We start from the raw sequence: 26,295 nt of genomic DNA on the forward strand, positions 1-26,295 counted from the left end.
CAGGGATCGGAGCATCCGGCCTCCCCCCAAACCCGGATCGTGAGGGGGGGCAGGGGAGAGAAAGCCCCCCCCAGTGCCCCGTCTTTTCTCTCTCACCCCCCGCGTCCCAGCTCCAATACCCCCCCAGTGACCCCTAAATTATTAACCCCGTTTTCTGGAGCTGCCCCCCCTGAACCCTCCCAATCACCCAGTAAAAAACGGGTTACATTTTGTGTCTGTGTTTTTTATTCCCCTCTCCCATTTTTCTAGGGGGCTGGTGGGTTAGAGCAGGGGGGGCTGGGAGCCAGGACGCCTGGGTTCTCTCCCCGGCTCTGGGAGGGGAGTGGGGGCTGGTGGGTTAGAGCAGGGGGGGCTGGGAGCCAGGACGCTTGGGTTCTCTCCTGGCTCTGGGAGGGGAGTGGGGGCTGGTGGTTAGAGCAGGGGGTGGTGGGAGCCAGGACGCCTGGGTTCTCTCCTGGCTCTGGGAGGGGAGTGGGGGCTGGTGGGTTAGAGCAGGGGGTGGTGGGAGCCAGGATGCCTGGGTTCTCTCCTGGCTCTGGGAGGGGAGTGGGGGCTGATGGGTTAGAGCAGGGGGGGCTGGGAGCCAGGACGCTTGGGTTCTCTCCCCGGCTCTGGGAAGGGAGTGGGGGCTGGTGGTTAGAGCAGGGGGGCTGGGAGCCAGGACTCCTGGGTTCTCTCCCCGGCTCTGGGAGGGGAGTGGGGGCTGGTGGGTTAGAGCAGGGGGGGCTGGGAGCCAGGACTCCTGGGTTCTCTCCCCAGCTCTGGGAGGGGAGTGGGGGCTGGTGGGTTAGAGCAGGGGGGCTGGGAGCCAGGACTCCTGGGTTCTCTCCCCGGCTCTGGGAGGGGAGTGGGCTGTCTCGGGAGGAGGTGAACGTGGAGCTGTGATGGCAGGAGCCAGTTCCCCTCTGCCAGCAGGCGAGGCCGCAGCGTCGTGGTGAAGCACGTGGTCATCACGGTGCCCGGATGTATGATGATGACATCCTTGCGTGATATGCCAAGTCACTGGTGCATCATGGGAATTCACGTTGTTCCCTGATGACATCATAGGGCACACAGTGATGCTGTGGGCTGAGGCCATGACCTGACAGCATAGCGCGGTGACATCACAGCCTATTGATGTCCTGCTGGGGGCTGTCCCTGGTCAGAAGGGGCCGGTGATGTCATTTTGTGTTGCAATGACATCGCTGCTGCATGTGGTGACAACATGGCAGAAGATGTAAGGCTGTGTTGTCACTGAGGAACCTAATGAGATCATGGTGACATCATGGCCTCACACTGCGCCCTAATGTCATTATGATGGCATCATGGGGGGTGGTGAGGGCTATTGGGGCTGGAGGACCAGCTCAATGCCCTGACATTATGGAGTGACATTATGACATCACAGGGCCGTATGGCGACATCATCTGCTGATGCAATGGCCTTGCAGCGTGACACGGTGGCAGCACAGGGCCAGATGGTGACATCATCTGTTCCTGCGGTGACATCACAGTGTGACAATGGCATCACCGTGCGAGGCGGTGACGTCACCCGTATGGGGGCAATGACGTCGCGGTCTCCCGCAGCCCAGGAGGCGGGAACCACCATTTTGTGGGGAGCGGGGGGATGTCACGTGACCCGAGCCCCGCAGTGAGGGAGGCTCTCGCGGGAGGGCGAAGGCCGTTCCCCGTCACGTGGTCGTGGCGGCGCGGGGCGGGGACACCTCACGCGGAAGGGCGCACGCGCGCGACAGGCGGCGGTTGGGGGTGTGTGTGTGAGGGCGGCCCCGCCCCCCGTCCTGCCGCAGCCTCGCTTTGGAGACGCGCGCGCGTGCGTGCGTCACGCGAGCCGGGCGGTGGTTTCTCCCCCGTCATGTGACCCCTCCGCCGCGGCCTCCCCCCGCGGTCCCCGGGCTCCCCCGTCACGTGACGCGGCGCAGCGCCGCCATCTTGGTACAAACACAAACAAGCGGCGAGAGGAGGCGGCGGCGGCGGCGGCGGAAGCGGCGAGAGACCCGGAGCCCCCCCCCGCGGCCAGGGCCCCCCCGGCCCCGCCCCCCGCCAGGCCCCGCCCCCCCGAGCCGGGCGCCGCGGTGAGACCCCCCCGCGAGCCGGGCCCCTCCCCCCCCGCGGGATCCCCCCTCCCCCACTCCCGCGCGCCGGGCCCGGCGCCCCGTTGCCATGGAGACGTCGCGGGGCGCCCCGTAGGCCCAACAGCCCCTCCCTCTCCCTGCCCAGCGCTGGTGGGGGGAGGGGGAGTTCGCCCCCCCCATTGCCCCCAGGGGGTCCCCAGCTTCTCTCCCCTCCCCCCACAGAAAAGCCTCCTCCCCCCGGGTATGGGGGGCTCAGCCCTCGGTGTGACCCCCCCTCGGGGTCTGTGTGTGTGGGGGGGTCCCCCGTGGTGGGGAGGCCCCTGGAAGAGGTGGGGGTGGCTTTTTGGGGGGCAGCCCCCCCCACCACACACTGAATGCTCCCTGGCCCCCCCACAAGACCCTGCGGGTGGGGGGGTGCAGCTGGGGAGCAGGGTGTGAATCCTGGGGTGGGGCTGTTTGGGCACATGCAGCTGCTCCCCCCCCCCGGGGAAATGCCCCTTGGAAGTGGGGGTGTGGGGGGGTTTGCTCTGCCCAGGAGCCCGCTTTTCTGCACCCCCTGGTGAGCTGCGGAGACCCCCCCCCTTCCCCGCGCCCCTGTCGATGTGCGTTGGTCCCCTGGACCCCCCTCCCCCTGTCCCCGCTTGGGTCCCCCGCGTGGCTCTGTCGGACCTCTCTGGTTACCCCACTTGCCCCAGAACTGGGGGTGGGGGGCAGCTTGGGAGAGGGGCTCATTGCGGGTGCCTCTGAAGCCCTCTTATTTCTTGCTGTCCAGGCCCCCTTCCCAGGCTGCATTGGGGGCTTTCTCTAGCTACCCCCTGGGGGGGGGGTACACCCCAGTGTGTGTGTGTGTGGGGGGGGATGTATGGGGTGTGTGTGTGGGGGGGGATGTATGGGGGTGTGTGTGTGTGTGTGTGTGCGGGGGATGTGGGGGGGGATGTATGGGGTGTGTGTGTGTGGGGGGGAATGTATGGGGTGTGTGTGTGGGGGGGGGAATGTATGGGTGTGTGTGTGCGGGGTGTGTGTGTGGGGGATGTGTGGGTGTGTGTGTGGGGGGTGTGGGGGTGTGGGGGGGATGTATGGGGTGGGTGTGGGGGGATGTGTGGGGGGATGTGTGGGGGGTGTGGGTGTGGGGGGGATGTGTGGGGAGGGATGTATGGGGTGTGCGTGTGTGTGTGTGGGGGGGGGGATGTATGGGAGGTGTGTGGGCTGGGTTGTCGAGCTCTTTCCCCGTCTTGTACAGCTGGTGGTCCAGCCGGCCTCAGCCTTTTTGCCTCGATCTGTGTTGTCTCCTGGATGAATTTCCAGCCTCCCCTCCCCCCCCCCCCCCGATAGTTGCGGGGTGCACTGAAAAAATATGGCGGCGCGAATGGAGTTGAAATAACCCAAGCATCAGACATCGGGCCCCCCCCACCCCTGTTGTGCCGGGCGCTGCACAGACACCCCCCACTGGTGTGGGTGCTGCGGGAGGGAATGAAAGATGTCAAAGAAGCGTCTGGCTGTGGGTGCAGACGGGCAGGTCGGCGGTGGTTCATTGTTGGGAAACACACGTTGGAAATAAGGTGTCAATTTTTGACAGGGCAGGTAATGAAGTGTTGGGACAGCGGACCCAGGATCGGCGTGGATTCCCCTAAAAGGCCCACTGTAGGGCTGCCTGCTGGGGCAGTTCTCAGGCCTGGGTGTGCAGGGGCTCTCCCTAGATGTTTGCAGTAGTCCCTCGTGCCCTTGCCGTCTGACTACGCCCACTACTCCGGCGTCTGGGGCGGGCAGCCTCCGGGCCACAGCGGTGCTAGGTAACTGTCTGGACACACACGCAGGGTGTTGTGTCAGATGCTGCGTGAGCGCAAAGCGCCGTTCCCTGCCCCATAGAGCTTGGCCTAGATGAAGGGTGTGTGTGTGTGGGGGGGGAACCGAGGCACGGTGATGGGAAAGCAATCACATAGTTGATGGTGACAGCGGAGCTGGGACCCAGGGGTCCTGACTTCCTCTGTACCGGGCGCTGGACAAACCTGCGCCAGAAGGGTCCTGTGTCCTGTTGATTGAAAAAGCCGATGAAGTCCTGGCCGGTGTGAGGTCTTGTGCTCATGCTGCCTCTGCTTTGCTGCCGTAGCGTCTGCCTGTCTCCTAGCAACGCATGGTCCAAGGGGGGTGTAACCACCAGACCCCAGTGGGGCACCTGAAAACTGCCAGCCTGGTCTGCTAGCTCTGTTCCCGCTCTGTACAGCCGGGGGGATCCAGACATGGCCACCAGGAGAATGTCGGGGTTGGATCTTGGCGCTCGGTCTCCCAGCTCCGGGCGCCGCATTTCAGTGTCGTCATCTCGCTGCCCTCAGAGAGGCCGGAAATGCAATTTTCAAATCCGAATCGGGGCTGGGTTCGGGGTTATCCAAGAGACGCTTAAGAGGTTCCTTGATCCCGGGCTCTAATGTGGGGAGAGACATTCAGACTCAAAACAAGTTGTGGGTTTGTCCCGGGGCGGGAAATTTAACTCACTGGAGCAACTGACCCAATGACCCACCTCCTGGAGTCTGAATCAGGATCGGGGGATGTGTGTGTGTCTTTTTAAAAGATACGCTCAGCATCTCAAGCGGAAATGGTGGGTTTGGTGCAGGATTCCTGGGGCGAACGTTCTTTGCTCCGTGCTAGGCGGCCGGTCGGACGAGACGATGTAATGACCCCTCCCGGCTTTAAGGTGCCTGAAAGTTCATGCTCTGTGGAGTTGGCGTGAGGCGCGTGTGTTATAACTGCGTCCGTGTGTTCGCTCGGGTGGTGGAAATTTACGCGGGATGGTGGGGGTGAAAAGGGTCGGGGGCTCTGAGTTAAAGTTGTCAAGAAATTTACCCTCAGTTCATGGAGGTGTAAAATTGAATAGGTCGTCATAATTAGTCTTTATTCAGAGGGTCCCGCTCTTGGCCCTGGGTACTCTGCGTGTGGTGCTGTACAAACACCGAGTAGTAGATGGTCCCGACTGACGTAGGCAGAGTCAACAAAGTGATGGCTGAAAATGTCATGGTAGTGCCACAGTGAGGTGGGTTTAGTTGCGGGGGGGAGGGAGCTGGATGGGGCAGTTGTGGGGGGAAGCAGAGATGGGATAAAGTGAAGGCTGGGTTTGGAGCACAGATGTGGATATGATGGAGGTCTATATAATCATGACTGGTGTGGAGAAAGTAGATAAGGAAGTGTTATTTACTCCTTCTCATAACACAAGAACTAGGGGTCACCCAATGAAATGAACAGGCAGCGGGTTGAAAACAAACCAAAGTAGTATTTCTTCACGCGACGACCAGTCAACCTGTGGGACTCCTCGCCAGAGGACGTTGCGAAGGCCAAGATTATAACAGGGTTCAAAAAAGAACTAGAGAAGTTCATGGAGGATATGTCCATCAATGGGTCACTTGATGATTCCCTGTTCTGTTCATTCCCTCTGGGGCACCTGGCATTGGATACTGGCTAGACGGACCTTTGGTCTGACCCAGTCTGGCCGTTCTTATGTACGCTTGTGTGAACTGAGTATTTGAATTGGGCCAGGGATATAGGTTGGCGTTAAGGCTGTTTATTTTTTTTAAACGTGCCAAGAGGTTCGTGCACTATTATTAAGAGGCTTGGAAAGTTCAATTTCTATTATAAATATCTGTCATTGTCTATTTCACGGGACACACGCAACCCATAGAAAAAATATTTCCATGGATAGTTGACATTTCCAGACAGGCAAAGTAAGGATAACGCTGCTTGAGAACTTGTCCTTAAATCAAACTAAGAAGTTCTCAAGCAGCATTTTTCTTACTTTGTCCATGAATTTCAATTCTCCATGGAAATATTTTTTCCCGCGGGTTGGGTGTCTCCTGTGAAATTGACGTTGGGTTTGACGTGTGACGTTGATGATGTGTTTTAACGGTTCTAAAGCTTTAACTTTTTGAATATCCCTCTGCGGTAATTAAATAATGACTGACTGGCCCCTCTGAATTTCCTGCCAATGTGAACATTTAAATTGATTAAAACCACAACTGTGCAATCAAAATAATGCTTAAAAATAAACCATCCGTCAAAATTATTTTAAAAAATCCAAGCCTGTTTATTAACTATTGGGTATATTTGAATGTGTATCTGCTTTCCTGGAACCTATTCACATCTGTGCTCTTTGTCTGTACCGTTTGGTGTTTGTATAGGCTGAGCAGAATTCAATTTTTACTTTATTTTATAATTTTGATGGATAATATTGATTTTTATATTAGGGCATTTTAAAATATTTTTATTGATTTTTTTTTTTTTTTTTTTTTTTTAAATTCACAGTTGAGGGGAAATTATTAAATTGTTATTTAATGACAGTAGATGTCGAGATTCAAAAAGTTAAAGGTTTCTAACCGTTAGAACACATTGTCGACGTCCCGTGTCAAAACAGACAAATTCTAGTAAGTTTTCAAGCAGCGTTTTTCTTCCTTTGCCAGGCTGTACGTTTCTGTTATCAGTGGAAATATTTTTTTTCTCAGGTTTGCGTGTGTCTGGTGAAATTGATGTTTACCAGCATTTACTGATAAAAATCCAAGCCTGCGTACATAGAACGAGGAGTCGGGGTTGTTTTTATGGTCTGGTGAATAGATTTGCGCTTTAACTTTACAGAGCTGCCGTTAGCTTAGAGTTTAGGCAGCCTTTAGGTCTTGCTAGACTTGGGATCACTACCTGGTTTGTATTGCTACTTTGGACATTTTTAGTAGAGCTCTGCTCAAGCAGAAATTAACTCTCCGGGCAGCGTCACCCAGATGGTCAGACTAAATCAGTGATACTCCGGCTGACGCTCGTGAGCTGCAAGTGGCTTTATAACGTGTCTCCTCTTTGCAGCATGTGATGTGATATAATTATTATCCAATCAGGATGCTTTTTTACTACGTTGTTGACCAATGGTAGTTGATAAAATAATACTTGGTCAGCTGTTTTGCTGTGAGAATATATAAACATGATTTCCCCATCATACTGTTTAAATATGAATCTATAGCACTGTAGTAAATGAAATGATATATTCATACCGCTGTGGCTCGTTTGGGTAATGTTGATCGCTAATTTGGCTCTCTGAGGACAGGAGAACATGAGGATTACAAACACCTCGGGGAACGGAGGTTGTTCGTAACTCTGAACAAAACGTTCCGGTTGTTCTTAAAAGTTTACAACGGAACATTGCCTTCCTGCGGCTTTGAAACTTTACTGTGCAGAAGAAAAGTGGTGCTTTTAACCATCTTAATTTAAATGAAACAAGCGCAGAAACAATTTCCTACTTTGTCAAATCTGTTCCAAACGAGGTGTGTCGTAACTCCGAGTTTCTCCGGACTAGATGATTCCAAAGACCTGGGGGGTGGGATCCTTCGTTACTTGGAGCAGAGAAGAGCAACAAAAATGATGAATGGTCTAGAAAACTTGAGCGATAGGGGAAGATTGAAAAACGTGGGTTTGTTTAGTCTGGAGAAGAGAAGACTGGGAGGGGACATGATCACCGTTTTCAAGAACATAAAAGGTTGTTACTAGGAGGAGGGAGAAAAATTGTTCTCCTTAACCTCTGAGGATAGGACAAGAAGCAATGGGCTTAAATTGCAGCAAGGGCGGTTTAGGTTGGATATTAGGAAAAACTTCCTAACTGTCAGGGGGGTTAAGCACTGGAATAAATTGCCCAGGGAGGTTGTAGAATCTCCATCATTGGGGATTTTTAAGAGCAGGCTGGACAAATGCCTGTGGGGGATGGTCTAGATAATACCTAGTCCTGCCTTGAGTGCAGGGGACTGGACTGGAGACTTCTCGAGGTCCCTTCCAGTCCTACGAGTCTATGATCTTTGAAACCAAAACTTGGGTTTCTTTCCAAACCCACTCTAATTCAGCCCAAAGTTCTGGGTTTGCGGCTGGTTGAAATTCTCTAGTTTGGGGGCGTTCGTCGATTGAGTCAAGGTGAGTGAGACAGCGTCTTTGATTGGACTATCTTTTATCGGACCAACTTTGGGCCGGGAAGGAAACCGGAGCGTCTGAGCTCCATCCGAGTTTTGGGGTAGATTGTTGAGCAATAGTGGTTAACCCATGTTGCGAGAGGCCACTTAAAATGGGATTAAGGGTTAGCCGGCGGCCGGGGATGCGAGGAAATTGAGACTTAAAACCAGTGTCTGAGGCGATGGTTTTTAGCATCAAATTCGTAACTCCACTCAAGTGCCCGGGCATGTCTTCCGAAGGGGACCGAGTGGTCAGATGCGGAGTGACGGCTGGCTGGTGCTGTCCTTTCTCATGTTTTGCCGTGAGCTCTTTGGAGAGCGTAGTGATTGTCTGGTTTCACCCACGTAGCTGTTACTGGGGCGTTCGAGGCGCTGGAGGAGGTACACCCCATATTGCGATCTGCGTGGCTAGGACACGAGAACAAATGGATATAAACTGGCCGTCGGGAAGTTTAGGCTTGAAATTAGACGACGGTTTCTAACCGTCAGAGGGGTGAAGTTCTGGAATAGCCTTCCGAGGGAAACAGTGGGGGCGAAAGACCTCTCTGGCTTTAAGATTAAGCTTGATAAGTTTATGGAGGGGATGGTTTGATGGGATAACGTGATTTTAGTCAATAGGTCAATAACGTGCCATCGCTGGTAATTCGTATCAATGGTCAATGTGGGTCTGGCTGGAGAATCTTGCCCGCATGTTCGGGGTTCTGCTGATCGCCATATTTGGGGTCGGGAAGGAATTTTCCTCCAGGGTAGATTGGCAGAGGCCCTGGAGGTTTTTCGCCTTCCTCCGCAGCATGGGGCAGGGGTCGCTTGCTGGAGGATTCTCTGCGACTTGAAGTCTTTAAATCATGATTTGGGGACTTCAGCAGCTGAGTCAAGGGAGAGAATTATTCCAGGAGTGGGTGGGTCAGATTTTGTGGCCTGCATCATGCGGGAGGTCAGACTAGATGATCATAATGGTCCCTTCTGACCTTAAAGTCTATGAGTCTATGACCCGTGACTCTTGACTGGTGTGTGGTGGGGAGTATATTATTCATGGCCTTATAGACTCTATTAAGTCCCCAGTTCTTTCGCATCCTTTTCAAAACGTGGACCCCAGGACGGGACACATTATTGCAGGATTGGTCTCACCGAAGCTGTACGCGGGGGGAGAAAAATCTGCCTCCCCACTTCTCTGGGAGCTCAGCCTAGATTAATAGCATCTCCAAGGCCCGGAGTCCGTTGTCTGTCTGAGGTGTAGCAAAACCATCCCATCTTGATTTAAAAACAGCCAGCGATGGGCATAATGCTTGGGCTTCACGTCTCCGTGAGTTTAACGCAGCTGTTACATGTCAGAGTCCCCCAAAGCCATGTGGTGATTGTTGGGGACTGAATTTTTTTTGGAAGGGTGTGTGTGTTTGTTTCAGACTTGAGACATCGGAAGGGGGGGTGGGAGTTGGATTGAAGGCACTGAGCACTGATCCCCTGAAAATCAGACAAGTCGGGGGGTCCAAAATCGTCGCTTGCTTTTCACAACTTCGGCTATCTATTTTGTAGCTTGTACCGAGATGGAGAGGGGGCCATACTGCATTAGGGCAGGGCGGGGAGGCAGGACTCCTGGGTTTTCTCCCCGGCTCTGGGAGGGGAGTGGGGGCTGGTGGGTTAGAGCAGGGGGGGCTGGGAGCCAGGACTCCTGGGTTCTCTCCCCGGCTCTGGGAGAGGAGTGGGGACTGGTGGGTCAGAGCAGGGGGGGCTGTGAGCCAGGACTCCTGGGTTCTCTCCCCGGCTCTGGGAGGGGAGTGGGGGCTGGTGGGTCAGAGCAGGGGGGGCTGGGAGCCAGGACTCCTGGGTTCTCTCCCCGGCTCTGGGAGGGGAGTGGGGGCTGGTGGGTTAGAGCAGGGGGGGCTGGGAGCCGGGACTCCTGGGTTCTCTCCCCGGCTCTGGGAGAGGAGTGGGGGTTGGTGGATCAGAGGAGGGGGGGCTGGGAGCCGGGACTCCTGGATTCTCTCCCCGGCTCTGGGAGAGGAGTGGGGGCTGGTGGTTAGAGCAGGGGGGGCTGGGAGCCAGGACTCCTGGGTTCTCTCCCCGGCTCTGGGAGAGGAGTGGGTGTTGGTGGATCAGAGCAGTGGGGGCTGGGAGCCAGGACTCGTGGGTTCTCTCCCCGGCTCTGGGAGGGGAGTGGGGGCTGGTGGTTAGAGCAGGGGGGGCTGGGAGCCAGGACTCCTGGGTTCTCTCCCCGGCTCTGGGAGAGGAGTGGGGGCTGGTGGTTAGAGCAGGGGGGGCTGGGAGCCAGGACTCCTGGGTTCTCTCCCCGGCTCTGGGAGAGGAGTGGGTGTTGGTGGATCAGAGCAGTGGGGGCTGGGAGCCAGGACTCGTGGGTTCTCTCCCCGGCTCTGGGAGGGGAGTGGGGGCTGGTGGTTGGAGCCGGGGAGGGATGACGGGGGGTATCTGTCTTCACGTTTTGTAGAAGGAGCCGGTACGACCTCTAACTGTGATAAGTTTCGTGTGTTTGGGGGCTGTATCACAGCTAACCTCAGGGACTGTGGCCCCGATTGTGCCAGGTCCCTGCCCCCAGGAGATTACAATCTGTTTGTTAAATGTGAGTAAAAGTCAGAGGGGGCTTTCGGGGCTGGATGAGAGGGAGCTGAGCATGGGTAACTTCAGCGTGCCTGGGAGAATAGCTTCCTGGAAAGAGTCAGAGCGCCGCTGGCTTTGGGTTGACGAGTCTGAGGCTACATCTACACTACGGGGGGGGTTGATTTAAGATACGCAAATTCAGCTACGCGAATAGCGTAGCTGAATTCGACGTATCGTAGCCGACTTACCCCGCTGTGAGGACGGCGGCAAAATCGACCTCCGTGGCTTCCCGTCGACGGCTCTTACTCCCACCTTCGCTGGTGGAGTAAGAGCGTCGATTCGGGGATCGATTGTCGCGTCCTGACGGGACGCGATAAATCGATCCCCGAGAGGTCGATTTCTACCCGCCGATTCAGGCGGGTAGTGTAGACCAGGCCTGAGATCTCGCTGGGGAAGAATGAAGTTGATGCAACTTGGATGGTCTGATACGGCTTAGCTGTCACTGGGAACCGTGCTCTGCTTTATTTGCATCTGAGCCTGATGGGGATCGGAAATGGCCTCTTGGTCAGCGTCCGATTCTCATGAACGCCCCTGCTCTGGGATTATTTCTGTGTGCTCCGTTGTGCCTAGAACCCCCAGCCAATCAAATCCCCATAGGGCCGGGCACTGCCCAGAGACAGGGCAAGAGACAGACCCTGCCCCAGCTGGGATCAGGGCCCGTCGTGCCGGGTGCTGCCCAGACACACGGCGAGAGACAGACCCTGCCCCAGCTGAGATCAGGCCCCGTCGTGCCGGGCGCTGCCCAGACACATGGCGAGAGACAGACCCTGCCCCAGCTGGGATTAGGGCCCGTCGTGCCGGGCACTGCCCAGAGACAGGGCGAGAGACAGACCCTGCCCCAGCTGGGATCAGGGCCCATCATGCCGGGCGCTGCCCAGACACACGGCGAGAGACAGACCCTGCCCCAGCTGGGATCAGGGCCCGTCGTGCCGGGCGCTGCCCAGACACAAGGCGAGAGACAGACCCTGCCCCAGCTGGGATCAGGGCCCCGTCGTGCCAGGCGCTGCCCAGACACACGGCGAGAGACAGACCCTGCCCCAGCTGGGATCAGGGCCCGTCGTGCCGGGCGCTGCCCAGACACACGGCGAGAGACAGACCCTGCCCCAGCTGGGATCAGGGCCCGTCGTGCCGGGCGCTGCCCAGACACACGGCGAGAGACAGACCCTGCCCCAGCTGGGATCAGGGCCCCGTCGTGCCGGGCGCTGCCCAGACACACGGCGAGAGACAGACCCTGCCCCTGCTGGGATCAGGGCCCCATCGTGCCAGGCGCTGCCCAGACACACGGCGAGAGACAGACCCTGCCCCAGCTGGGATCAGGGCCCGTCGTGCCGGGCGCTGCCCAGACACACGGCGAGAGACAGACCCTGTCCCAAGTCAAAGGAGGCAAAGGCAGGCTTCTTCTCTCTGTTTTGGTCTGGCGGGTCTGCGTGGTGCCTGGAATAATGCAGATCCCTTGCTCTCGGCTGGGGTGGGGCCCCTCGCTGAAGTATCACAAACGCCTGGCTGGGTTACAACCCCCCCGGCTGGTAAATCGCCCCCCCAGGCCTGTGGTTGGGAGGGGCGCCCTGGTTCAAAATGATGCGGCAGTTTCCTGTCGGGTTCTCGCTCCGGGGGCTTTGCCTCCGAAAGGCCTTGGCCTAAGGGGTAGGAACCTGATGTTTGTGAGTTGTGGAGCGAAGTGTAGTGGTTAGAGCAGGGCGGGGCTGGGAGCCGGGACTCCTGTGTTCTCTCCCCGGCTCTGCCTAAGCGCCCCACGGTTTGGCATTTGTCCGTTAGCTCTCGGCGGTGGCCCTGCCAGAGGATTGGCTGCTTTGCCCTTTGTGGTTTCTCACAATCTTGACATGGGTGTTATGCAACCTTCCCCCCCCCCCCCCCGCCCCTCTCCCCCCCCGGGGCTGGACTGGCTGGGCCCAGCTGAGTCTCTGACGGCACCGGGGGAGGCGGACGTGGCATTCTGGTCCCAAAGAGCCTGTGGAACTCTCAGCACCCGCATCAGCATGTGGCAGGGAGTCAGGAGTCCTGGCTTCCAGTCCCAGTTCTGGTTTGGGGTCTGGTGGGTTAGAGCAAGGGGTCCTAGGAACCAGGACTCCTGGGTTCTCTCTCCAGCCATTGGTGATGATGGGGAAAGTCCCGTTGCCTTACTTCCTGCATAAAGGACAGCACTATGGAAGCTCTATGTTCCTGTGCCCTCCAGTGGCTGTGATGGGAATTGCTCCCCTGTGTGTCCTATACCCTATACTGCTGACTGGAGAATCGCCTCCATCCCACGTGCTGGGGGCCACGCTCTGCAGGGTACAGGGGTCTGAAGCCAGTTCTCCCCCAATCCGTCACCGTGTGGACTAATGCTCCCCCTCTCTTCCCCCCAGCAGCTCTTCCCAATGTGAATCCGGCTTCCGACTCTGTCGTGGGGGGAGAAAGGCCCAGCAGCCTCATCAGCACCCGTGCTCAGCTAGCAATCCGGACAGACGGGTGCCTGCAGATCCCCCACCCTCGGAAATCCCCCAGCCCCCAGCGTGCTCGGACCCACAAGCCGCTGCCGTCTGGGTGAGAAATGCTTGGGGTGTGGGGGGAGAGTACCCAGGAGTCCTGGCTCCCAGCCGCCCGTGCTCTGAGCCACCGGCCCCCACTCCCCTCCCACAGCCAGGGAGAGAACCCAGGAGTCCTGGCTCCCAGCCCCCCCTGCTCTAACCCACCAGCCCCACTCCCCTCCCAGAGCAGGGGAGAGAACCCAGGCATCCAGGCTCTCAGCCCCCCCACCCCTCCCAATCGCCTAGACTGTGGAGCTGGTTCCCGGGGGAGGCATATGGAGGATTTGGGGGGTAACGTTGGGGAGTGGGGGGATGGGCTAGAATTATTTATCGGTTAGGTAATGGTAGATGTCTGAAATGGAGCAGTGTTTTGGGGGGCCAATGGGGAGTGGCTGACAGTCCCCCCTACCTTTTCCCCTCCAGCACTCCCCCTCCTGCAGGGGGGGGGCTCACCCCTTCTGAGCCCCCACCCACAGTTGATCTGCACTGGGAAGGCCTGGGGAGGGAGAGACAGTGGGGGCGGGGGAATAGTCCTTGATCCTAACCCTGCGCCCCTCGGGTTCTGTCTCCTGGCTGCAGGTTCAGCGCCGTGGGCTGAGCCTCCCACGGTGAGGGGCGTGGGGCGGTAGCCAGCAGGTAAGGAAGGGGAGTGGGGGGCTGTGAGAGGTCAGGGCAGGGGGGCAGGGAGCCCAGAGCGACGGGATGGGAACACCCCACCTTTCATCGCCCGGTTTCCTTCCTCGCCGTCCAGGTCATAGGACAACAGAAGCTAAACCCAACGCACACGCAGAGGGCGATGGCCGCCGAGACACTCAATTTTGGACCGGAATGGTGAGCGTGAGGAGGTGGGGGGCGGGGCCCAGAGAATGGGGGACCTGGGGGGGCGGGAAGCCGGGGATCCCTAGAGAGATCCACAAACACCGGTTGGCCCTTAACTTCGGGGCAAAGAAGGTGATAATGAAGCTACTAGACCCCTCTCCCCAAACTGGGAGAGAACCCAGGAGTCCTGGCTCCCAGCCCCCCCTGCTCTAACCCACCAGCCCCCACTCCCCTCCCAGAGCCGGGGAGAGAACCCAGGAGTCCTGGCTCCCAGCCCCCCCTGCTCTAACCCACCAGCCCCCACCCCCCTCCCAGAGCCGGGGAGAGAACCCAGGAATCCTGGCTCCCCGCACCCCCTACTCTAGCTCATTCTAACTTAACCCTGAAGCCCCCCTTGAAGGCTCCTTGCGGCCTCGCTCTGTGTATGTGGCCGTGTGTCCGCGGAGCCTGGCCCCGTCGCTGACTCTCAGTCTGTCCCGCCCGCCCCAGGCTCCGCGCGCTGTCCAGTGGGGGCAGCGTGGCCTCCCCCCCGCCCTCTCCTGCCATGCCAAAGTACAAGCTCGCGGACTATCGCTACGGCAGAGAAGAGATGCTAGCACTTTATGTCAAAGAGAACAAGGTGCGTGTGTGTCCATGCCCCGAGGCTTCCCGCACGCCGGGCAACGGGGCGGAGCAAGGCTGCCCAGTGGGGTGCTGCAGAGTATTGCTCCTGAGGGCATTCTGCGCCCAAAAAATTAAAAATTCTGCGCCCCCAGAAATCAAAATTCTGCGCACAATATTTAAAAAGTCTGCAAATTTTATTTGGCAAATAAATGTGGAGGCTCCAACCTGGCAGTGGGGAACACAGGCCACTTGCTGCACAGAGGTGGGAGATCCCTCTGCAGCTCCCACGCCCCCCGGGACACGGACTCGGCGGTGAGGCTGCACCTGACCCTGCCACAGCGCAAGGACCGGCCCGGCCCCAGAAACACCCCGGGGCCCTGCCCCTCTGTGTCAGGTGTGGGCAGGCAGGCTCAGCAAGGCAGGAGCCAAGTGGGGGGGGGATGCATGGGGGTTGAGAGGGTTCTGTGTGGGGCAGTCTGGGCGGCTCAGTGGGGGATCTGGATGCACAGGGGCTTGTTGGGGGTTCTGGGTGCAGTGGTAATGGGGCTCTGCAGGGGGGGTTCAGGTGAAGGTGGTTGGGGCTGAGTGTGTGTGGGAGTCTGGGTGTGGGGGGCTTAGTGGGGGGTCCAGATGCAGAGGGAGTGGGGCTCATCCGGGCGGGGTTTCTGAGTGTAGGGGGGTGATGAGGCTCGCCGTGAGGGTCTGGCTATGAGGGGGTCTGGATTCACGGGGGTTGGGCGGACGGGGGAGCAGCTCCCTGTACAGGGATCCCTCCCCCTGCAGTTGAGGAGCGATGGGTGCAGGAAGTGGGGGGGTGGGGAGTTTGCAGAGCTTCCTGCAGCCGGGGGAGAAATCTGAGGTGGGTCTGACCCGGCCCCGGATGCCGTGCAGGGAAAGAGGAAGTCCCGTCCTCACTAGCCCAGCCAGGACTAGCAGCTGAGATGGCGCAGGATAGGAGCCACCAGCCGGGTCCCCAGTCCTGCCCCCTGCCCCACAGTGATTTGCCTCTCTGCCACCTGCCCTGGGCACCCGAAATGTACTGCTGGGGGTGTGTGTGTGTGTGTCACATGACCACTCTTGTGGCATCCCTTTGCTTCCCCGTCAAAGTCATTTTTCTGCAGGGAATCAAAGAAATCTGCGGGGGACATAAATTCTGCGCATGCGCAGGGGTGCGAAATTCCCTCCGGAGTAAAATACACCAGGGCCCATGGGATGTCAGGTGACCAGGGGGCGGGGTTATGGCTGCCCAATGGGGTGACCCGGAATGGGTCGGGATGAGGGCGCCTGGTGTGACCCTGGGGTCCCCCTTCGAGGTTCGCAGGGGTATGCGTGCCCCAAGTGAAAGCCTTGTGTCTTGGGAGGGTGGGGGGGTGACCCTGCCGTTGGGGAGGGAGGGCAGGGGAAGTTCACTCCCAGCCGCACCCCCCAGCTGCTCTCTTCGCACCCGCCCAGGTCCCGGAGGAGCTCCAGGATAAGGAATTCGCTGCCATTCTCCAGGAAGAGCCACTGCAGCCGCTGGCCCTGGTCCCACTAACGGAGGAGGAGCAGGTAGTGGGGTGGGGTGGGGGCACCCACTGCTTGTGCCAGGGGCTGCACAAACCCACCCCCCCAACAGAGATTGGGGGGCTGCAGAGACAAAGCACCCCCTTATGACTGAGATCCCCAGGGGCAGTCCTGGGGATGGGGCATGGAGTCTTTTCCCTCTAGGGGGCGCCGGCTCCCACCCAGCCCCAGGGCAGGGACTGGCTGTCTCCGGGGGGCAGGGAATGGGGCAGGGGCCTGTCCCCTCTAGGGGGCGCCGGCTCCCACCCAGCCCCAGGGCAGGGACTGGCTGGCTCAGGTGGGCGGGGAATGGGGCAGGGGCCTGTCCCCTCTAGGGGGCGCCAGCTCCCACCCGGCCCCAGGGCGGGCACTGGCTGGCTCAGGGGGGAGGGGGCCTGTCCCCTCTGGGGAGCACCGGCTCCCACCCGGCCCCAGGGCGGGGACTGGCTGGCTCAGGGGGGTGGGGAATGGGGCAGGGGCCTGTCCCCTCTAGGGGGCGTCGGCTCCCACCCGGCCCCAGGGCGGGGACTGGCTGGCTCAGGGGGGCGGGGAATGGGGCAGGGGCCTGTCCCCTCTGGGGGGCGCTGGCTCCCACCCGGCCCCAGGGCAGGGACTGGCTGGCTCAGGGGGGCGGGGAATGGGGCAGGGGTCTGTCCCCTCTAGGGGGCGCCGGCTCCCACCCAGCCCCAGGGCGGGGACTGGCTGGCTCAGGGGGGTGGGGCATGGGGGTACCAGCCCCGATCTGGGGCAGGATCTAGTGATGTCTGTGTGCTAACCCGCCCCCCGGCTCTGTTCCAGAGGAATTTCTCCATGTCTGTGAACAGCGTGGCGGTGCTGAGGCTGATGGGAAAAGGAGGCGGAGCCGCTCCCGCTGGAGTCTCCCGGGGGAGGGGCAGTACCCGGAGCCGAGGTATCTAGGAGGAGATTTGGGGGTCCGGGGCCCAAGATCTGGTGGGGGATGGGGACGCGGGGATAATAGGAACCGATAAGGGGGGGCCGTGAATGGGGACTGGGGGGGGGCACAGGTGGGTGAATGGGGACTGGGGGCGGGGGGGCTGTTCCTGGCTCTTCCCCCCCCCCCCCCCCCGCTGGCAGGGGGATCGTGGGCGGGGGGCAGAGAAGCCCCCCATTTTCAAGCCAGGGTCTCAGCGCTCATTTCCCCTAGGCCGGGGCCGAGGCGAGAGCGGGTTTTACCAAAGAAGTCCGGAGGAGCCAGAGGGGGCGTTCGGGCGCGGGGCCCGGGAGATCCACCGCAGCCAGAGCTGGGACGACCGGTGAGTGTGGGGGGCGTGGGCTGGGGGGGGGACCCGTGGGGACTGGGGGGCCAGGCTCTGACCTCTCCCCTTCTCTCTCCGGCAGGGGCGAGCGGCGGTTCGAGAAGCCGACCCGGCGGGACGGAAGTAGGTGGCTCCTGGTTGCCTGTGGGGAGAGATTTGGGGGGGGGGGCTGTAAGGGGGACACCCTGGGGGACCCTAGGACTGGAGGAGGAGGGGGTCCCCACAGTCATGCCCAAGAACACCGACACCTTGAGGAAGAGGGGGCTCTGCCCCCCCCCCCAGGGAGCTACCCTTCTTCCAGGTACTCTGCTGGTGGGCGGAGGGGCTTCCCCTTCCCTTAGCAGCTGCCCTGTAGGCGGGGCTGACCCCCTGCTGGTTGGATGGGGGGGGGGGGAGCGGACACGTGATCCGGCCCCCCACTGATTGCCTCTCCCCCGCAGCCCGGGCTCCCTTCGAGGAGGGGGCTCCACTCCCCCGCAAGGACTACGCCCGCTCGGACAGCAACAACTGGCGGACGCTGCGGGAGGAGCAGGAGGAGGAGGAGGAGGGGGGCGGGGGCGCCGGCCCCACTCCCGCCGGGGCGGCCGCGGGGGGCAGCTGGCGGCTGAGTGGGGCCCGGCGCGAGAGTGAGCGCTGGCGGTCGGCCAGCCCAGGTGAGGCCCCCCATGGGCAGAGTGAGGGGGGGGACACTGGGGATTGTGGGCAGGGCCTGTGGGGGACCTCCTCATGACGGGGTGGTAGGTGGGGCCATAGGACAGGCTGGGGGCGGGGCCTGTCGTGGGACCCTCCCCATGGTGGGGTGGTAGGCGGGACCATAGGAGGGCAGGCTGGGGGCGGGTCATGGGCAGGTTCTGCCCCCGTTGTGAGTCTGTGGGTTGGGCCGGGAGCACGCCTCGAGGCAGCCCGGCTCCCCCCGCTCAGCATGTGCCCCCCCCCAGATGGTGCGCCCCGCTCGGCCGGCTGGCGGGAGCACCCCGAGGGCCGGCGCCGCAAGTTCGACTTCGACTTCCGGGAGCGGGAGGAGGAGCGGGGCGGGCGGCGGCACCGGGGCAGCGACAGCTTCGAGGACGACAAGGACGGGCTGCCCGAGTGGTGCATGGACGACGAGGACGAGGAGATGGGCACCTTCGACTCCTCCGGCGCCTTCATGCCCCTCAAGGTACCCGGCTCCCGGAACCCCCAACCTCCCAGAGCCGGGGAGAGACCCCAGGAGTCCTGGCTCCCAGCCCCCACTCCCCTCCCAGAGCCGGGGAGAGAACCCAGGAGTCCTGGCTCCCAGCCCCCCCTGCTCTAACCCACCAGCCCCCATCCGCTTCCCAGAGCCAGGGAGAGAACCCAGGAGTCCTGGCTCCCAGTCCTGTCCCCGGGGTAGCTCCTGCTGTCAGCTGGGCGGGGGAGTGGGCAGAACGGTGGGATGCTTCCCCCCCCCCATGTACTTGGGGGTCCTGGCTTGACCTCTGACCCCCAAGCCCCTCTTCCTCTCTGACAGAAGAGCCCCAAGGAGCCAATCCCTGAGGAGCACGTGTTCGACTTCCATCCGTTGCAGGAAGACGACGAGAGGTTGGAAGGGAAGGAGGACGCCGAGCCCGGCTCGAAGGAGGCCCCCGAGAAAGGTAAGGCGGGCAGGGGGCTTTGGGACCCCACTGCACCTGGGTGTGGGGGGGGCGGGGGGATTGGGGCAACCCCCCAGATGGTAACCCGTTCTCTCTCTCTCTCTCTCTCTCTCTCTCTCTCTCTCTCTCCAGAGGCCTGGAAGGATCCCTCGATGGCCCCGGAGGAGAAGCGATGTTCCCCGCCCGGCGCCCCCTGGCTGTCGGGCCCCCCCTTTGCTGCTACTGTTGCCACTGCCACTAGTGAATGTGAGAGCGCCCTCCTGGGGGGCTCGGACCCCACCGTGCCCCTCGGCACCTGCGACAAGGAGCCGAAGCCTGCTGCAGAAGGTATCAAGCGGGCGGGGGGATGGGGGCGGGGTCCCCCTCCCGTGGCCTGAGCCACCAGCGGGGGTGGGCTGGTGGTTGTGTCTCCCCCATCCCAGAATGCATTGTTCCCTCTGCAATGCTTCTCTGGAGCTGAGCGCTGCCTGAGTCTGCTGAGAGCCTGAAACAATCGCTTCCTGGGTACCTTCATGAAGGGTGTTCACTCTGAAACCTACTAACGTCTGCCCGACTACCTGTGTCTGCCAAGAGCCTGAAATGACAGCTCCCAGAGCCGTCACGAAGGCTACCAAGGCGGGGGTGGTATTATGGGGGGGGGGGATCTGAGCCCTGGGGGGGTGGGGAAAGGGGTAACGAATTCATGTAGTGACCCCCTCCCTCCTTCTCCAGGGGACTCAGGCATCCTGGGCCTCCCGTCACAGCTCAGCACGGGCGCGGTCTCCACCCTCTCCTCCCCTTCCTCCACCACCAATGCTGCTACTGAGTTTTCCATCGGAGACACCGAGGACGACGACGGGATGAAACATCTTCAGCAGGTGAGCGGGGGAGCCCGTACGCCTGGGTTCTCTCCCCGGCTCTGGGAGGGGAGTGGGAGCTGGTGGGTTCGAGCAGGGGGGCTGGGAGCCAGGACTCCTGGGTTCTCTCCCTGGCTCTGGGAGGGGAGTTGGGGCTGGTGGGTTAGAGCAGCGGGGCTGGGAGCCAGGACTCCTGGGTTCTCTCCCTGGCTCTAGGAGGGGAGTAGGGGCTGGTGGTTAGAGCAGGGGGGGCTGGGAGCCAGGACTCCTGGGTTCTCTCCCCCCCCACTCCTGGCCTGTGCTCAAGGTGGGAGCCACACAGACATCAATCTGCCGCCCCCCCCCCTCCCTCCGGCTGTGGCCCTGGATTTGGGGGGCCAGGGCCCGGTCTCACCTCGGTTTTCCCCCCCCCCCCCTCCCAGGAAGCAGAGAAGATGGTGGCCTCGCTCCAGGAGAGCTCCATGGACGAGGAGTGCTTCACCCAGGCCATCCAGGAGCCGCGCAACACGGCCGCCGCCCTGCCCCTCTCCCACGAGGCCGCCATGAAGTGGTTCTACAAGGACCCTCAGGGGGAGATCCAAGGTGTGGGGCCGATTGGGGTGTGGGGATCAGGGCAGGGAGTCCCTCGGTAACTGGCCGCCTCGCCCCAGAGGAGGCCGCGGGGCGAGGGGTCCCTGGGTAACCGGCCGCCCCGCCCCAGAGGTGGCTGCATTTCAGCGCCGGGTGAGGGGTCCCTGCATGAACACCCTTGTTTGTGCCCCCCCCCCCAGGGCCCTTCACCACGCAGGAGATGGCGGAGTGGTTCCAGGCCGGCTATTTCACCATGTCGCTCCTGGTGAAGCGCGGCTGTGACGAGGGCTTCCAGCCGCTGGGCGAGGTGATCAAGATGTGGGGAAGAGTGCCTTTCGCGCCGGGCCCGTCGCCGCCCCCGCTGCTGGTGAGCCGAGCCCCCCGGGACGGGGTGCGTCCCCTCGCCCAGCCTGCTGCGCTCGGCGCTCGCCCGCCCCGAATCCCAGAGACGCCTCCGGCGACTGCCCGGCGTGTCCAGAACGGGCCAGATCCTGGGAGATCCCGCTCGGCCCAGCCCCGGGGTCTCTCCTTTGTCCCCCCCATATACCTTTCGGGGCGGTAGCGTCCGGTGGCCAGAGGTTAAAGGGAGAAGTCCCGGAGTCACAGCCCCCTCCCCCCCGTGGGGAGCCCCACAGCCTGTCTCTGCCGCTTGCCCCCTAGGGGAACCTGGACCAGGAGCGGCTGAAGAAGCAGCAGGAGCTGGCGGCGGCCGCCCTCTACCAGCAGCTCCAGCATCAGCAGTTCCTGCAGCTCATCAACCGGTACCTGCCAGACAGGTACAGTGCGAGCGCCGCGAGGGGGCTGGCGTGGGGCGCGGGTCCGACCCCCGTCGCTTCCCCCCGTGGGCTGGTCCGACCCCCGTCGCTTCCCCCCTTGGGCTGGTCCGACCCCCGTCGCTTCCCCCCTTGGGCTGGTCCGACCCCCGTCGCTTCCCCCCTTGGGCTGGGCGTGGGGCGTGGGTCCGACCCCCGTCACTTCCCCCTCCCTTCGGCTGGGCGCGAGTCCGACCCCCGTCACTTCCCTCCCTTGGGCTGGGTGTGGGGCGTGGGTCCGACCCCAGTCACTGCCCCCCCTTGGGCTGGTCCGACCCCCGTGTCTGGACTGTCACTTCCCCCCCTTGGGCTGGGTGTGGGGCGCGGGTCCGACCCCCGTCGCTTCCCCCCTTGGGCTGGTCCGACCCCCGTGTCCGGACCGTCACTTCCCCCCCTTGGGCTGGGTGTGGGGCGCGGGTCCGACCCCCATCGCTTCCCCCCTTGGGCTGGGCGTGGGGCGTGGGGCGTGGGTCCGACCCCCGTCACTTCCCCCTCCCTTCGGCTGGGCGCGAGTCCGACCCCAGTCACTGCCCCCCCTTGGGCTGGGCGTGGGGCATGGATCCGGCAGTGGGGGTCCCCGGCGGGGGCCCGCAGTGACTCCCCCGTGCTCTCCCGGCAGGCCGCAGTTCGCCCAATGTGCGCTGCAGCAGAAGCTGGCGGCCGGCGACCTCACCCAGCAGCAGCTCACTGCTTTCCTGCAGCAGCTGCAGGCTCTGAAACCCAGGTGAGTGAGCCCCCTGGCCAGCCCCCCGGGCCCCCACAGCCCCCCACTTCCCCGCACTCTGATTCATCCCGCTATCCTGCTGCCATCTGGGGTGGAGCAGGGAGCGTGCACACGGTCAGACTGGCCAGGACGCCTGGGTTCTCTCCCTGGCTCTGGGAGGGGAGCGGGGGCTGGGAGCCAGGACTCCTGGGTTCTCTCCCTGGCTCTGGGAGGGGAGCGGGGGCTGGTGGGTTAGAGCAGCGGGGAGATGGGAGCCAGGACTCCTGGGTTCTCTCCCCGGCTCTGGGAGGGGAGCGGGGGCTGGTGGGTTAGAGCAGGGGGGCTGGGAGTCAGGACTCCTGGGTTCTCTCCCCGGCTCCGGTAGCTGCCTCACCCTGGGGGTGGCTGCGGCTCTCTCCTCCCAGGGGCGCTGTGGGGGGCAAGTGCGGCGCTGAGCGGGGGACCCCCTTGCCTTGCAGAACCGGGGAGCAGAACCTGATCCCGGCGATGAACCGATCCATGTCCGTGCCAGACACAGGGTCCCTGTGGGACGCGCATACCTCAGCCTCACAGCCCGCAGGTAAGGGGGGGGGGCGGTGTGGCTCCGGGGGTGTTCAGAGGGGGGCGCCACGCCAGGCCTGACGCTCCGGTCTCTCCCGTAGGCAGTGAGGCCAGTCTATGGGATATACCAATTAATTCTTCAACTCAGGGTCCAATCTTAGAACAACTGCAACTGCAACAGAAAGTAAGTGCCTGGGTTCTCTCCCTGGCTCTGGGAGGGGAGTGGGGGCTGGTGGTTAGAGTGGGGGGGGCTGGGAGCCAGTACTCCTGGGTTCTCTCACTGTCTCTGGGAGGGAAGTGGGGGCTGGTGGGTTAGAGCGGGGGGGGCTGGGAGCCGGGACTCCTGGGTTCTCTCCCCGGCTCTGGGAGGCGAGTGGGGGCTGGTGGTTAGAGCGGGGGGGGCTGGGAGCCGGGACTCCTGGGTTCTCTCCCCGGCTCTGGGAGGGGAGTGGGGGCTGGTGGGTTAGAGCGGGGGGGGCTGGGAGCCGGGACTCCTGGGTTCTCTCCCCGGCTCTGGGAGGGGAGTGGGGGCTGGTGGTTAGAGCGGGGGGGCTGGGAGCCGGGACTCCTGGGTTCTCTCCCCGGCTCTGGGAGGGGAGTGGGGGGGCTGGTGGTTAGAGCAGGGGGGGCTGGGAGCCAGGACTCCTGGGTTCTCTCACTGTCTCTGGGAGGGAAGTGGGGGCTGGTGGGTTAGAGCAGGGGGGGCTGGGAGCCAGGACCCCTGGGTTCTCTCCCCGGCACTGGGAGGGGAGTGGGGCTGGTGGGTTACAGCAGGGGGCCTGGCCGCCGTTCGGCAGAGGGGCTACGTGGGATCGCGGCACTGCCCAAGTCCCCGGCAGCCGGGTGGGTGGCGAGGGGGGGCTCTCTGGCAGCCTGGGGCCCTCCCCTCACCCGCCCTGCCCCCCCCCTCCCCCGGTGCCGCAGCTCCAGGAGCGCCGCGACGCGGAACTCAGGGCTAAGAGGGAGGAGGAGGAACGCAAGCGGCGCGAAGAGAAGCGGCGCCAGGAGGAGCAGAAGCGGCGCGAGGAGGAGGAGCTGTATCGGCGGAAACAGGTCAACGCCCCCCTGACCTCCACGGACCCCTTCTCCCGTGGACCCCCGGCCGGAGATCCAGAGACCCCCACCCTTGCCCTGCCCTGGGTTCTCTCCCCGGCTCTGGGAGGGGAGTGGGGGCTGGTGGGTTAGATTGGGGGGGCTGGGAGCCAGGACTCCTGGGTTCTCTCCCTGGCGCTGGGAGGGGAGTGGGGGCTGGTGGGTTAGATCAGGGAGGGCTTGGAGCCAGGACTCCTGGGTTCTTTCTCCTTTAATGCGCCTCTGGGCGTCAGTTTACCCCTGTGTTTTAGGGGCCCTGGTCTGCTCTCCAGAGGGATTGTGGGGCTCCCATGGAAGGTGGAGACCCTGGCTGTCTGAGGGGGGCCATTGCCCCCCCCCAGCGCCCACAGATCCCCACTTTGTCGTCCTGGGGGAAGCCAAGGGTCGTGTGGGTGACGTCCCCAGGCTGGGGGGCTGGGCCGTCCGTCCCCCAGTAACGCCCCTGCCCCCCGCAGTGCCGGCAGCAGGAGCTGGTGCTGAAGCTGCTGCAGCAGAGTCAGGCGCAGAGCGCGGCGCCCTGGGGGGGGCTGGCCAAGCCCCCCGGGGGCATGAAGGCCCTGCTGGAGCTGCAGGAGAGCGAGCGGCAGCTGCAGAAGCAGCAGCGGGCGCAGCAGAGAGCGGTGAGTGGCCCCGCCCCCAGCCAGGTCCTGCCCCCAGGATCTCCCCTGGCCCGGCTCCCAACCTTCACCCATCACTATGATCTCCTGTGTCCTGCCCACAGCCAGGCCGGTCCCCTGCTCCGCCCCACCTCCCCCCCCGGCCCCCAAACCCCCATCATCTGGGGAAGTACCCCTTCCTCTCCCCCCCCCCCCCCGGTCACAGTGCTCGCCCCACCCAGGAGTAGTGTCCCTGAGCCATCCCCTGTGGAACCAGCCGCCCCGCCGCAGAGGTGGCCGCATCTCAGCGCTTTCCCTTCCCAGCACGGGGGGCTCGGCATGAACAGCCCCTCGCAGTGGGGCGCCGACTCCAGCCCGCTATGGAGCAGCCATGAGAAGTGGGACGAGGGCGCCAAGAACCTGAGGAGCCTGGGCCTGAAGAGCAGCCGCAGCAGCCCCTCCCTCGGGTGAGCCCACGGGGCGGGAGTGGGGGGGGGGGGGCGGGGGGGAGGGGCTGGGGGGCGGGAGTGAGGGGCACCGGCAGAGCTGGGGGGGGCAGGGCTGGGCTGGCAGGGGCTGTGGGTCGGGAGTGAGGGGCACCGGCAGAGCTGGGGGGGCAGGGCTGGGCTGGCAGGGGCTGTGGGTCGGGAGTGAGGGGCACCGGCAGAGCTGGGGGGGCAGGGCTGGGCTGGCAGGGGCTGTGGGTCGGGAGTGAGGGGCACCGGCAGAGCTGGGGGGGGGGCAGGGCTGGCAGGGGCTGTGGGTCGGGAGTGAGGGGCACTGGCAGAGCTGGGGGGGGGGGCAGGGCTGGGCTAGCAGGGGCTGTGGGTCGGGAGTGAGGGGCACCGGCAGAGCTGGGGGGGGGGGCAGGGCTGGCAGGGGCTGTGGGTCGGGAGTGAGGGGCACCGGCAGAGCTGGGGGGGGGCAGGGCTGGGCTGGCAGGGGCTGTGGGTCGGGAGTGAGGGGCACCGGCAGAGCTGGGGGGGGGGCAGGGCTGGGCTGGCAGGGGCTGTGGGTCGGGAGTGAGGGGCACCGGCAGAGCTGGGGGGGGGGCAGGGCTGGGCTAGCAGGGGCTGCGGGTCGGGAGTGAGGGGCACCGGCAGAGCTGGGGGGGGGCAGCGCTGGGCTAGCAGGGGCTGTGGGTCGGGAGTGAGGGACACCGGCAGAGCTGGGGGGGCAGGGGCTGGGCTAGCAGGGGCTGCGGGTCGGGAGTGAGGGACACCGGCAGAGCGGGGCGGGGGCAGGGCTGGGCTGGCAGGGGCTGTGGGTCGGGAGTGAGGGACACCGGCAGAGCTGGGGGGGCAGGGCTGGGCTGGCAGGGGCTGTGGGTCGGGAGTGAGGGGCACCCGGCAGAGCTGGGGGGGGGGGGCAGGGCTGGGCTGGCAGGGGCTGCGGGTCGGGAGTGAGGGGCACCGGCAGAGCTGGGGGGGGGGGGCAGGGCTGGCAGGGGCTGCGGGTCGGGAGTGAGGGGCACCGGCAGAGCTGGGGGGGCAGGGCTGGGCTAGCAGGGGGCTGCAGGTTGGGAGTGAGGGGCACCGGCAGAGCTGGGGGGGGGGGCAGGGCTGGCAGGGGCTGTGGGTCGGGAGTGAGGGGCACCAGGCTGGGCCCGTGGCTCTCTTTGACTCTCCCCTCCCCGCCCCGGCACAGGGACAGCTACGGGGGGCCGAGCCGGCAGAGCCGGAAGAAGACGGACGAGGAGGAGAAGCTGCTCAAACTGCTGCAGGGGATCCACAAGCCCCAGGACGGCTTCACGCAGTGGTGCGAGCAGATGCTGCACGTCCTGAACAGCTCCAGCAACCTCGACGGTACGCCTGCGCCCGGACGCCTGGCTTCCGTGCACCCCTGGGGGGGAGGGGCTGGGAGCCACAGGAGTCCTGGGCTCGGTCCCCGGCTCTTGTTTCCTGCCTCGGTTTCCCCGCTTCGTGCCTCGGTTTCCCCTCTTCGTGCCTGTTTTCCGCAGCTCTCAGGCCTTGTTGGTGGGTGGGTGCTTGAGGGGTCGGGGGGCGAAGGGGGCTGGCCCTCCTTGACCCCCCTCACCTCCCTGCAGTCCCCACGGTGGTGGCGTTCCTGAAGGAGATGGAGTCCCCCTACGACGTTCACGA

At 63.0% G+C, this 26,295-nt stretch overlaps 1 protein-coding gene across 1 annotated transcript; it reads left to right on the forward strand.

Annotated features, from left to right (window-relative positions):
- Positions 1-13,956: 13,956 nt before the first annotated feature.
- Positions 13,957-26,293, forward strand: GIGYF1 (GRB10 interacting GYF protein 1; the record flags this gene model as incomplete). The annotated part of the gene is given in 22 exon segments (XM_065417350.1): positions 13,957-14,000; positions 14,478-14,607; positions 16,044-16,139; positions 16,932-17,043; positions 17,299-17,407; positions 17,493-17,533; positions 17,851-18,063; positions 18,349-18,569; positions 18,900-19,023; positions 19,156-19,350; positions 19,735-19,880; positions 20,282-20,441; positions 20,630-20,796; positions 21,090-21,205; positions 21,861-21,965; positions 22,424-22,524; positions 22,607-22,689; positions 23,430-23,558; positions 24,032-24,204; positions 24,541-24,660; positions 25,841-25,998; positions 26,241-26,293. Coding segments are annotated over 22 exon segments (2,787 nt in total), but the record flags the coding sequence as incomplete, so codon positions are not given.
- Between the last annotated feature and the right edge of the window lie 2 nt (positions 26,294-26,295).

The sequence above is a fragment of the Emys orbicularis genome, chromosome 15, assembly GCF_028017835.1.
Source record: "Emys orbicularis isolate rEmyOrb1 chromosome 15, rEmyOrb1.hap1, whole genome shotgun sequence".
Lineage (NCBI taxonomy): Eukaryota > Metazoa > Chordata > Testudines > Emydidae > Emys > Emys orbicularis.